Here is a 13,115-nt window from a genome sequence, read left to right on the forward strand (position 1 = left end):
CGCATTGCTGCTGTTGAGGGAACTGCTGCACCAATCCATCTGTCAACCTCATGTTCCATCCTACCCTCAGATATTCTTTGGAAGGGTGAACAGCAAAAACAGTAGAATCCCACCCGCGCCTAAAGAAGGCGGTCTCCAGGGCGGACTCAGCCTGCTGCGGAATGTCTAGGTACAAGTAATCCGGAGACATGCGCATGATGGATTCAGCCATCACGCTGTCTGGTCAGCGCAATGCATTTCCACGTTGTTTGAGTGTGACACCCTAGTGAAAAATCCAAATTCCAAAAGCTGAGAGTGGGGAGCGCGAATGCTGCCACCACCAGCCGAGACTTATTAAGCCTGATACATACTCCACGAGTAGTGACAGATTTGTTGTCTCTCCCAGGGCTGTGAGAAAAAAAATGACATCATTTTTTTTCTTGTAGCCCAGGTTTGGGAGTTCTCGCAAGTTGTTCTTGCCACATCGTCTGGGCAGAACTTTTTTCGCAGGTGGTGTCCGAGAACTATTGTGTGATTAGTCAGTAATTTGAAGTGGGTGTGGTTAATGCGGAAAGCAGAAATATCTTCCCGCTTTTTCAGCTGGTGGTTGTCATAGCAATGGATAGTTTTGATGAACAGCTGCCAGAGGCAGTGAGGAAGTATGAAAATCTTTCTAACAAATCTTGTAAGACATATGAAGAGAGACAAATGGCAAATAATTTGTGTACAGAGGATATGTTGTGTACAGAGAAGCGCATCTGTCGTAAAACATAGCAATATCAAATATCTTATCCGCCATGTCTGTCAGATTCCCACAATGTTTAGCGCGCGAGGAAACTCCCAGGAGTTTAGCAGTTATGTTTCTCGAGTACGAAATGTCCTGAGAAAACGAAATTTCTTGCTTGTCGTGAAGTATGTATCAGGCTTTACTGGCACTTCAAATTTTCACAGAAAAATCAAAAACCAAAAAAACAGAATCAAACAAACAAAAAACAACTAAGGTGCATTTCAACTGCAGCGAAATAATGCTACACCTACCACGAAAGCTGGGGTTGGGGGCACAAACGCTGCCGTCACCAGCAGGCTCACTAAGTTTAGCATAAACTCATTGAAAAGTCAGCTAATACCTTTAGCACTGTAAGCTGGGGGAAGAGGACGCACACGCCATCTAAACCAGCTGAGGTGAAACACAAAAGTCAAAAACAACTCATACGTATCTCACATTAGCTCTCGGGTACAAACCGTTGCAGCCCTTGGAGGTCAAAATTTCAAAGACTCTCCAGCTGACATGGTCACAGGGTTTCCAGCAACAGCAACTTAGTGCTTTGTTTGCTAAATCATATGAAATGTAGTGTGAATGACATGCAAGAAGAAAGGAGGTACACAGCCATTATATAAGAAAAGTCACCTGTGACTCTGGATGACACCCAAGAAGTGATACATTCTGGTGTCATCCGGGGTCACAAGTGACTTTTTTAGTATAATCACACAGCAGAGGGAACATTCAGTGCTTTCAGCACTTCCCTCTGGCAGACAGGAAGGATGAAATAGAACTATGAGTTTTAAGCCCTGAATTTTACAAATAGATGCAGGATGCAGACAAAAAGTTACTGTTACAGTGTCCAAAGATTTTCAGCGTTACAGCTATAACAGCAGCATTTCAAATCTGTCTGCTGTGTTCTTTCAGACCAAGCACACCTCCCTTCCCATTCCCGACAAAGGTCTCATCTGCACCGGGGTACAATCTGCAATCAAACTCCATAGCATTTAGGCTTTGACTGCCAGTCATCAGTTGACAGCTCGTCCTCAGCCCTTTTAACAGTTATGTATAGTACCTTGCTTCAAGCTTAGCTCAACCCATCACCTAGAGCAGGGGTAGTCAACTAAAATTTAAAGAGGTCCAGTTAGAGAAAATGTCTTGAAGCAAAGGTCCGGAAGATCATAATGTGTAACTAGTTAGTGTGATATGTATTTAAGTAGCCTAGTAGTTTTATCAACATCTGCATGTAATCAATACCTGACCTTCAAATCAAATGAATTCAGTAAAATTCAAAAACTTTTTGAAAATATTTATTGTCATGTAACATACAACTGAATATATATGTATGGCTGTAGATATGTATAATGTTCTCTGATTAACTAAGTTCTCTCTCTTTCTCCATCTCACTCGCCTGTTTCTGTCCCTTTGTTTTCCACATGTATAGCCTTTCTTCTTTTTCTTTGTACCATCTCTTCATGTGTAACTTGCCTCTAGCTCTGTTTACACTGTAGAGTTGTAATGTTTACAGCCTGGGATGCACAGACTTGATTGGCTGAGTGGTATCACGTGGGATGGCTCAACTTGCATGCAATTGTTCTGTGCGTTTCCACTACCATAAAGTCTACAAAAACTGCGCCAGTGGAAATAGAAGCACCCCGTTAGGTTTCAAATCATAACCTGTTTTGGCTGTAGGTCTGGGTCCGTATGGGGCGGCTTCTGGGTCCGCACCCGAACCGCTTATTTTGTCAAAAGACACAAACGCACACACACTATTGCTGTTGGATTTAAATGATCTTGCTTTTGAATTGCATTATGACGAGAAATAATGTGTGGTACCTGCTGGGGAACCTTCTCAGTGACATCTGACCCACGTCCTGGATAAAAGTTATCTGAGCTGGGGGGTACAATGTAGCACAGAACGCTTACATTAATAAATCTCTTTAAAATTTTACCAACAAGCACACTCATTCAGATTAGTTTCCAAAGTCCTGCTTATTATGGTTATCACTGCAAAAATTAAAATTTAATAATCATAATAAAACTTTGCTCTCTGTCAAAAAGGACATTTGTACAAAAACTATGTACAGTTAGTGTTTCACATTACTGACAGAACAACAGAACAAACTGACAAAACTAATATGAAGTAATATTAGGTCTCACCTCAACAAGAATTATCTGTGTACATTTAAATTAAGGCAAAATAGGCTTTGATATATTGCTTAGGGGTTCATTGGTTAATACTTGTAGCATACTGTGATCAAGTGTGACCAATCTATATGTAATCTATCTATATAAAATCAAAGCCAAGAATTAAATAAAAAAATAGAAACACTGCAGGATATGAATGTGACAGCAAGGCTTATAATTGATTATAGTGGTTTCAAAGAATTTTTAAAACTGTATGTCAACTTGATTACTGTGCATCATAGTGTATGCAGTATTATGTATATGTGTGTGTGTGTTACCTTGGTTCCTCATAGGACTGGTGAGTTTGGCAAGGTATGGTAGCAGTTCAGTCTGCAGGCTCACTGGTGTGAGACAGAAGTTCCTGAACAAAGACTGGGCAGCCAGGCAATTTTCCCGGTGCTGGCAGGAACATAATCAGTCTCATTACAGACTTAACAGCTGTTTCTAAATTTAAAGTCACATAATATATGCCGAGGTCTCCAACTGTGGTCATCAAGGGCCCTGCTTCTTTTCCAACTATACCTGCCCTTGCAATTTTTGATTGGTTGAACACACCTGATCCAAACAGTTGGAAAACAAGCAGTAGAGTGGGCCTCAAGGACTGGAGTTGGAGACCCCTGCTATATACCATTTTAACACACATAGCTCTCTGAGGTGTCTGTTAAACTTCAAGCTGAAATACTACTACTCTTTTTTGACATATTTTTGTCAATCACTGTTCTATTTCGCTTAATCACAGTTTAAGATTGTTGAACATGTAGTGTTACATTTATCTCAGCTTGTACAGTGAAAAACGTAAAAAATATCTTTGTTCAAGGACATTTAGAAACAGTGTCCTCACAACACAGTTTGCCATCCAGGGAACAATGTTTTTTAAGCATATCTGCCTTGCTTGCAAATCTCACCTATGAGCACAAGCAGAATGACAGAGAAAGCTAACCTTCTTTCAGGTTTTTAACCGCTTAAACCTTAAAACGCAGCTAAGCTAAAGACACAGTAACAGCCACAATTTGTTGTACCTTCTTGTTGACTAATAACCAGTTGGGTTTGTGCAGCGGTCTGAAGCCACCAGAAATATGCTGAGAGTTGGAGTGAATAAGCCCTCGGGTTGCTACAGAAGACCCATAATCCTCCATGGTGCTGCGACTCTGGAAAGAGCAGTGCGGTCCTTTACACAACAGCACAGATTACTGTTCACAGTCAATCCACTATTAACCATGTTATGCTACAATAAATGTTAATGCTAAAATATATTCAAGTCACTACCTAGCACTTACTACTTATTCCCCACTGTAGTACAAGAGAAAGGGCTAGAATTTTTCCAGGGTTGTCGGCTGTGGCATTATAATTCACACCATAAAAGGCCTACACCCCCATATATTTATACTGGGCTTCTTGGGTGTTACCTGTACCTTTTATTCCCAGTCGGAATGCCTGGTAACATTGTTAAACACACCCTTCTTGGTTTGCAGAGGTCCAAAATACTTGAAAACTGGTGGTATACACTATTGATATAAAGTGATCAAAGCATTCAATTTAGCAACACTGACTGTCCAATCAGCAGTAAGGAGGTCGGCATCAGACAAATACTCGCTGGCTCGTTCTACATCCTCCACGTCAGAGAAGAAATTCAGGTAGTTCTGATGGAGGTATAGATTGAAGAATTCTCCAGACATGTGTGAACGCTCAACAACCAACTGAAGAAAAAGGCAAAAAGGCAAAATTCTTTTAAAAAAAAAAAAAAGAGAACATTCAGACATGCTGCTAAGACAAGCTATTTGTTACCTGTTTATGCTAGGAAAAAAAGTATTTTGTACCTCAGGGTCTGCTAATAATTCTTCTCTGTCATGATGACACAGGTGAGAAGGCAGACAAGATCCAGCACCACCACCAGAGCCAACACACTCATGATTTCCTCCTGTCAATGACAAACACCCAACACAATCCATTTGTCTCCATATCAGTTACCATTGCAGTCATATTGTCATATTTGTTCAACCAAAGCCACAGTGCAGCAGTAATCCTCCTCCTTGATCAGGTGCTTGCTACTGCCAAGGACCTTTCGCAAGTAAAATAGCAAGGACCACAAGCCGTACCCTGGAGCTTTAAGCATGAACTTTTGATCATGTCATTGGTTCCCTTTCCCTGTTTCACTGTATTTGTCCCTGTGTTGGTTTACACAAGTGCAAGGCTCCTCACTCGCTTGTATGCACATACACAGTCTTGTTTTTAATCTTCGTTTTGAGGCCCCTTGTAACTGTACAAGGGGGACACCCTGATGTTTATAGGGGGCTCTTTTTGTCAGCATTCAGTCCTACCAAATGGGTCCCATCTAGACAAAAGGGGGGCTTTGGCTACAGCTGAGTCCAAATGTGTTTCTTTTTGATAAATGAGGATTGTTTGGTGCCAAAAACAACAAAATGCCATTTTAGACAACATTCCTCACAGCAAATGCTTCTGGCCCCACTGGAATGACCCCCTTTGCAAATCTTAGCCAGATCAGAGCCAATTACTCTCTATGCACGTTACAGCTCTAATTCTCATATATGTTGTTGCCACGCCATCCCCATGCAACATAAATCCAAATAAATCCAAGTCTAAAAGGTGGTGTAACAGGAAATGTGTGTTTCGAGGGCTGAGAAATGGGAACATTGGGCTGCCCATATAAAGCACACCCAAAGGGACATCATTTCATACATTTGATATATGTCCATTTGGTAATCCTTTGAATGGGGTCGCCAGGGTCCCTAAGTGTCAAGGGGCCTGTTGAAACATAAACAGGGTCCCTGATCCTTTCAAATTAAGCAGGAAAAGTGCAAGCGTTTCTGGGTTAGGAGAGGAAATGATGCAGAGCATGTGGTGCTGGCTCACTGTTTTGACCCCAAAGGGCACAAAAGTCAAAAAGGTCAGCTTAGGTTCCCTTGATTTTGGGTATGTAAGGTTTTATGCCCTGGAAAAACCTTACATACAAGTATTTCAGAGTCAAGAAAATGACCTGTGATAAATAAGGGTGCAGAGGCCATGTAACCAAAATTTGGGGTGGTTGTCATTCCTCTGAACATGGAGTGAGGTGCAGGGTGTGAATATTGGGAGGTATCACTTCTGGAAACTTTTTTCCATTTGTGGCATCACCCCTTACTCAGATGACCTCTAACCTGGGGACCCCAAAAGGTGTCCCAAAATGTGGCGCAGAAAGAGTGGAGGGCCCCCTTAGCCACTGCACAAGGTCATATCCCAAATCAAGCAAATATGAAGACATTTGGCTTTTTTTCTGAAAATCAGGCTAAAAATGATAACAGAGTCTTAGGTTATGAGAGCCTCTGGACGGAAATTTTGGTCTTATTGCCAGCCGATGATTTCTAGAGTGGTTAGAGCTCTAAACTTTTAATATGTTTTTGCCTAATCTGAGCAGAGTAGGACTGGATCAGTTTAGACTAGTTATCATCTTGTGTGCAAAGCGTGACACATGCCATGACCTTAGAATGGGAAATTTTGATAGGGAAAATGAATGGAGAAATATGCTCAGTGGACATATTGCACATCAACAACATTACCAGGTGTCCATACTTCCACCTACATAACATTAACCGCCTACGCCCCTCCCTTATCCGCATGCCACTGCTATCCTTGTTCACAGCCTTGTCACTTCTCGTTTGGACTACTGCAACTCTGTCCTCTATGGTCTTACTCACAAATCCTTTTATAAGCTTTAACTGGTCCAAAAAAATCAGCTGCCCTCATAATCACCAGAACCGCCTCCACTCTCCACATCACTCCTGGTTAAGATCCGCATTGAATTCAAAATCCTACTGTTAACATTCAAGACCATTCATAACCTTGCCCCTCCATATCTATCCAACCTCCTCCATTTTGCCATTTCCTCTCGTACCCTCAGATCATCCTCCTTTATCCACTTGACTGTCCCCTCCATTCATCTGACCACCACAGGGAGCAGAGTCCAGTAGGTGTGAAATTCACACCAGGCACCCAACTCCAGAGTCACACCAGACCAAAAAAAGTATATACAGCAGCATCACCTGAAACTGTACTTGGTACAATTGCGACACTTTGGGGGTGTTGTCGGACACACTTTGCGTTGTGTCGGAGAACAGTGTCTGTTGTGCAACTTGGTGCACAACCGACACAACTTTTCTTAAAATTATAGCTACTCTAGATGGCATAACCCTGGCCTCCAGCACTACTGTAAAAAACCTTGGAGTTATTTTTGACCAGGACATGTCCTTTAACTCACACATAAAACAAATATCTAGAACTGCATTCTTTCACCTGCGCAACATTTCCAAAATTAGGAACACCCTGTCTCAAAATGATGCAGAAAAACTAGTCCATGCATTCGTACCTCAAGGCTAGATTACTGTAACTCATTACTATCTGGATGTCCCAATATCTCCATAAAAAGCCTCCAATTAATCCAGAATGCCGCAGCCAGAGTCCTGAGAGGAACTAGCAAGAGAGATCATATTTCTCCTATATTGGCTTCTCTTCATTGGCTCCCTGTAAAATATAGAATAGAATTTAAAATGAATTTAAAATCCTTCTTCTCACATACAAATCCCTTCATAATCAAGCTCCTTCATACCTTAAAGACCTCTTAGTACCATATTATCCCAATAGACCACTTCGCTCTCAGAGTGCAGGTCTACTTGTGGTTCCCAGAGTTTCCAAAAGCAGAATGGGAGGCAGAGCCTTTAGCTATCAAGCTCCTCTACTGTGGAACCAGCTCCCAGCCTGGGTTCAGGAGGCAGACACTCTCTATACTTTTAAGGCTAGACTTAAAACCTTCCTCTTTGACAAAGCATATAGTTAGGGCTGGCTTCAGGCAACCCTGAACCATCCCTTAGTTAGTTATGCTGCTATAGGCCTAGACTGCCCGAGGACCATCGGTGCACTGAGCTCCCCTACCCCAACCCCCACCCCCCTTTCCCTTCCCCTCCCCTCTCTTCCTCTCCTCCCACCTCATGTATATTCCACCATTGAATGTCACTAACCTTGTGCTCTCTCTCTCCCCTAGTTTGTGCTCTCTCTCTCTCTGTACCTTCTGCAGGTGTCCTTGTTCCTGGAGCTGTATATCGCTGATGTGCAGTTACTGGTCCCACCAACCTGCAGTGTCTATTTGTTGTTTATTGTTGTTGTTCTTTTCTCTCTGCTCTATCCACTCACCCCAACCGGTTGAGGCAGATGGCCGCCCAAACTGAGCCTGGTTCTGCTGGAGGTTTTTTCTTCCGTTAAAGGGAGTTTTTCCTCTCCACTGTCGCCAAGTGCTTGCTCATAAGGGAATTGTTGGATTTTTAGTTTTAGTTTTTGTAAAGTGCCTTGAGATGATTTGTATTGTGATTTGGCGCAATACAAATAAAATTGAATTGAATTGAATTGAATTGAATTGAATTGAATTTCTAATTATAAATGTCACAATTTATTAATCTTTTCAAAATTTATAAGATAAATTCATATAAATATGCACTGCAATAAAAAGAGCATTGTGCCCAAAGGCTTACATTAAGGTTGTTTGTATTCACTCCTGACATTCCATATTAAGGGACACCCACTCGCTGTCAAAAAGCTTTCCAAGTGTTGTGACATTTGGGAACGTTCTGTCACGAAAGATTCCAAAACAACAACAAGGTGCCCTTTTGTCAAAATTACACATGGGAACAGTCCTGACACCACAGGGACCAGGTTCCCAAATGGATGCAGTTGGTTTGAATGTCACAGTGACAGATGGGAACCTTTTATCCACTCAAGGGACCACTCCCTAAATGAAAAAAAGGTAACCAAATGAACACGGTGAATGTCAAAAAAGGCACACAAATGACAGAAATACTGCTCCACCTGGTGGCAGAAATGGTGTACCATGACAAATGGGAACCCATAACCCAAGGTCAAATTTCTAGTGAAGCAGGCAAGCGAGGCAGGGGGATTCCGTTGATCACATGGGTCATTGGTCAAAATTAAGGGGAAACCCTGCACATCCTGATTTTTTAGTGCCCCCAGTTTGGCCAAGAGGGGGTCTTCTTCCCCTTCTGAATGAATAGGAGGTATACCCAAGTGTCACGGCAAGCCTTAGCAGCCTTAGCCTTACCCTTAACCTAAGCCTCACCCTTAGCCTTAGCCTAAGCCTTTGCCTAAACCAGTTGCCTTTTAAAACTCATGGATTTACATGGATTTACAGAAATCCTACAAGGAAAGAAAGACGAAAGGAACTCACGTTTGCAGTGCAGGATCTTTCCCAGTGCTCTGAACAGGAACAGAGAGGCATCTTTCCCTCCGATAGCCTGCTCCTCTTTCTGCTCCTTTGTCTGTTTCTTCCTCTTCCTCTGGTTTGTTCTGAAAACATCTTTGTCCAGTGAAGTAACAAGCCTGTCCTTTTTCATCATCCTCAGCCCCTTGTGCAATGACATGTCTGGAAAGTAAAGAATCGAAAAAAAAAGTTCTTTCCTTTTCTCTGAAAAGGGAGTAATACAAAACTTCAGCTATGTACGATATATATGTTTACCCTCTTGACTGATACTTTGATGTGTTGTGGTGAGCTATGTGGCTTTACTTCTGACCTGGGAGGGTCGAAAACTGAAGGCTGTTGATTGCACTGCGAATGTCTCCTGAGCTTCCTGAACATAGCTTCTCCAACACTGCCTGGTCTGGGGTGCCCATCTTCCCACAGGTCTTCTTAAAATTATGGGAAAATACAGAGTTGAAAACACAAAAATGCATACCAAAATGTGCAGTAAACAGTGACGCTTCTCCTCACTTTTCTCCCCTCCAGACTTGAAATGCGGGTCAGGATCTTCATCATTGTGGTTGGGGCTACTGGATTAAAACTGGAAATAGAGAAAACAAAAAACTATGTTCAGGTGAATACAGCAGCCCTCCTGGATGAAATCTTTAAGAGGATCTACGAAGGTTAGAAAATAATGATTCAATATTCTGTTAATCCACATTTAATTACAATAATGTCTAAGATACAAATGAAAAATATCAACTTATTCATGCAGACAGCAGGGATCCTTTGTCCTGTTACTGATTTTTTTTGACAATTTATTGCAGTACCTTCTGCTTTACAACATGAATGAAAATTTGTAAAACATTATTTTATTAAATCTGTCCATGAAAAAAATCATCCTTTGTAAGACCACAGTTGGGAATAAACTCGATGTAATATAGGGTGTCTCTACTTTGGGTATTCTTAAAGGTCTGGCATCCCTGTAAGAGGCAGTATCCTGTATTATTCAGAACCTGATGCTGCTGATGTCCAACTCCTCCTGGATCTCTCTGGGAAAAAGAAAGCGTGAGCTGCTGTCCCCACTGAGACTGTCTGAGACTATAAAGACCAGAGGATGTCGACTGATCTTCACAAAGCGCCTGGAAAATAGACAGCAGAGCACAATCTCAGGAGTACTTCTGTTGTTACTTTTAAAGTGTGTGACTTAAAACTAACTGCTGATTTCCTGTGGTGGAAAAAAAAGAAGAAAATATAGTTTGAAACCCAATCTGTTCTTACCTTAGGTTTTCATGTAGGGTGCCTGGCTGCATGTAAAACTGGTTTGGGAAATCCTGAAGAAATGATGATCAAGTGTTAACTCTTGGTGTGCAACCAAATTAATGAAGGACAATAATGTGTATGTATATGCAAGTCTGTCCTCTTCATTGTCTCATCAGGCAATCATCAATGAAAATTTCTCATCTATGTGCAGTATTTTTAAATAAGATACAGGCCAAATAGTTCTGTTAGCAAAAAAGTAGGAGTCCAAGACAATGTAGAATTTCTTTTTATATTATTAACTGCTCAAAAAAAAAAACAAAAAAAAAAACTTACTACTATTAGTACTACTGAAAAAAGGAAGGGAACTTTTAATCATAGTATGACACGGAGACCGTTAAACCTCATGGATACCAAGCATTGATGCCATTGACTGGTCCTCACATTCACTTGACCTAAATCCTATTGAGCGTCTATGGGACATTAAGTCTTGGTGCATTCAAGTACCACAACCGACTGTCCAAAAATTTACAGATGCCTTGAGTCAGGTCTGGGAGAAGGACAGGCTCAGGACAGGAAACCAGCCACCAAGTCATCGGGAGCATGCCCAGATGTTCTATCCCATCTCTTCTCCATATAAATAACACACATGCACCACACGCAGTCATTTAGCCATCACAATCTGGCACTTCTCACTCAGATCCTTACAACTGCCTATTTTTCTTGCTTCCAACAAATAAACTTCAAGAACTGACTGTTCACTTGCTTCCTTAAAAGGTGCTAGGGAACCAAATAATTGTTTGACTTGCCAGACGTTTTAATGTACAGTGGTGTGAAAAAGTGTTGGCCCTCCTGTTAAAACATAACTTAACTGTGGTTTATCACACCGGAGTTCAATTTCTCTAGCCACACCAAGTCCTGATTACTGCCACACCTGTTCGCAATCAAGAAATCACTTAAATAGGACCTGCCTGACAAAGTGAAGTAGACCAAAAATCCTCAAAATGTCCCAGAGATGGAAAGCGACAACAAAAACTAAGCATGTATTATTAACATTACCTCCTTCACATATTAAGAGCTGTGAAATACAGACTTGCTTTACTTTAATTGTTAGCAAACTCAAACAGTGCATAAACCTGTTTTGCCATGCACAATGTCCACAAACAAAAGCATAAAAGGTTCTTACATATGTGATATGTTGAATAAATGTTACTGTAATAGTAAAATATTCATTTTGGTTTATTATGCAGTGGCAACATTTGGTAAGCTGCCCACTGTGAGGACAAACATTCTTATGCAAAGGTTTTATTTATTGTTACAGCTGCAAATGTGAAATAAATCGGGAGATTTTGACGAGCACTGAGCTAAAACATGATCATGGTCATGAAAAACAATACAGAGCTGAGTTATTTACAATGTTACAATTTTGTACTTAACAGCAATGCACTAGGGCAAATAGATTAACACAAACTTCTGATGAAGGCATAATACATACCTCCACAAGTATAAGCTTCCTGTCTGCAGTTCCTCCATCACCTAACATCCTCAGGCAGTTATATTTGTTGGCTCTAAGGAGGAACTCTTGGAACTGGACTAACTGGGAGCTGCATGACAAGCTGTTCAGCCTCCATTCTGAAAAACACCATAAAATTAAGAGACAAATCAACTGCATAGAGAAGGCCATATAATGACACAGGATGGTGTAGGTAATGTAGATAAGTGTAGGTATCACCTTTTAAAATAAAGATATCCAGTACATCAGCAGCAAGTCCTCACTGATAAACCTTGTTTTTTTTTTATTTACCATGTCATTTTAATTTACTGGAATTCTTTTCTTTACAGTGACACTGACAGATGTGAGGCAAGGTAATGCAGGAAGGCATTCTAATCACCATGCTGACTGCTGCTGTATGGCTCCAGGTTGGTGGGGTTGATCCACTCCTGAATTCTGAGGCCCAGCTCCCGAGATAAAACCTGGACTGTAGCAGTCTTTCCACAGCCTGATGGTCCTGTCAGCAGCAATATTCCTCCCTCCAGATGACAACAGGTTAGTTAAAACTGAACTTATCAGATTCACTTAAAGACCTCCACAGACAGCATGAGTCAGCTCTTGTCCTGTCTTGGGTCATAGATAAGACCCTTTGCAACTGACACTAATCACAGCAAAGTTCAGATAGTAGTAGTCGTTAGTTAGGTAAAACTCTCAAAGCTAATGCAAGAAGACAAGTCTGGTGTCAACATTTAGTTACTGTAATCAATAATTAAATACAAAATTAAGATTCAATTACCTTTGATGAATTTGTGTGAAGTCTCATCCAGCTCTCTACTTCTTCTATCTTCTTCTTGTGGACAGCTAGCTCAGCCTAGAAAACACATATTGTAACCGTTACTAGCAATAAGAAGGTTCAGACTTGGACTTCTATCACAGTTAATAATACATGGTACAATTTTTCACAATATCTGCAAGCACATGAGGAAAAAAAAAATTAAACCTCTGATCAGCTGCAGGAGACTTTTTTTTCTCATGTCACTGCATAAATGCATTTGATAGATAGATAGATTGACTGATTCAAAATCATCACCCTATGGGAGAAATTCAGATTGTCCAGCAGCTTTTATATTAACTTTACACAGGAATTTCACTAGGTACAATATCAAAAGTTACTGTTGAAAAGTCTAATGGCTGTGAGTGGC

The 13,115-nt window shown here is 41.1% G+C and overlaps 1 protein-coding gene across 3 annotated transcripts in view; it reads right to left on the reverse strand.

The window, feature by feature from the left end:
- The window catches only part of rad17 (RAD17 checkpoint clamp loader component), a 34,942-nt gene that overhangs the window by 10,100 nt on the left and 11,727 nt on the right, over positions 1 to 13,115 (reverse strand). For 2 of the 3 annotated variants that reach the window (XM_026311618.2, XM_026311636.1), the window contains 13 exons: positions 12,710 to 12,784; positions 12,314 to 12,452; positions 11,917 to 12,053; positions 10,443 to 10,495; positions 10,178 to 10,303; positions 9,693 to 9,762; positions 9,496 to 9,610; positions 9,153 to 9,347; positions 4,744 to 4,844; positions 4,477 to 4,623; positions 3,946 to 4,074; positions 3,205 to 3,325; positions 2,576 to 2,633 (listed from right to left, as the gene is read on the reverse strand). In XM_026311618.2, the coding sequence (XP_026167403.1) occupies positions 2,576 to 2,633; positions 3,205 to 3,325; positions 3,946 to 4,074; positions 4,477 to 4,623; positions 4,744 to 4,844; positions 9,153 to 9,347; positions 9,496 to 9,610; positions 9,693 to 9,762; positions 10,178 to 10,303; positions 10,443 to 10,495; positions 11,917 to 12,053; positions 12,314 to 12,452; positions 12,710 to 12,784 (1,466 nt within the window). The remainder of the gene's footprint in view (positions 1 to 2,575; positions 2,634 to 3,204; positions 3,326 to 3,945; positions 4,075 to 4,476; positions 4,624 to 4,743; positions 4,845 to 9,152; positions 9,348 to 9,495; positions 9,611 to 9,692; positions 9,763 to 10,177; positions 10,304 to 10,442; positions 10,496 to 11,916; positions 12,054 to 12,313; positions 12,453 to 12,709; positions 12,785 to 13,115) is intronic. The other variant, XM_026311626.2, reaches the window with a different exon arrangement.

This window comes from Mastacembelus armatus, unplaced genomic scaffold (genome assembly GCF_900324485.2).
Source record: "Mastacembelus armatus unplaced genomic scaffold, fMasArm1.2, whole genome shotgun sequence".
Classification (NCBI taxonomy): domain Eukaryota; kingdom Metazoa; phylum Chordata; class Actinopteri; order Synbranchiformes; family Mastacembelidae; genus Mastacembelus; species Mastacembelus armatus.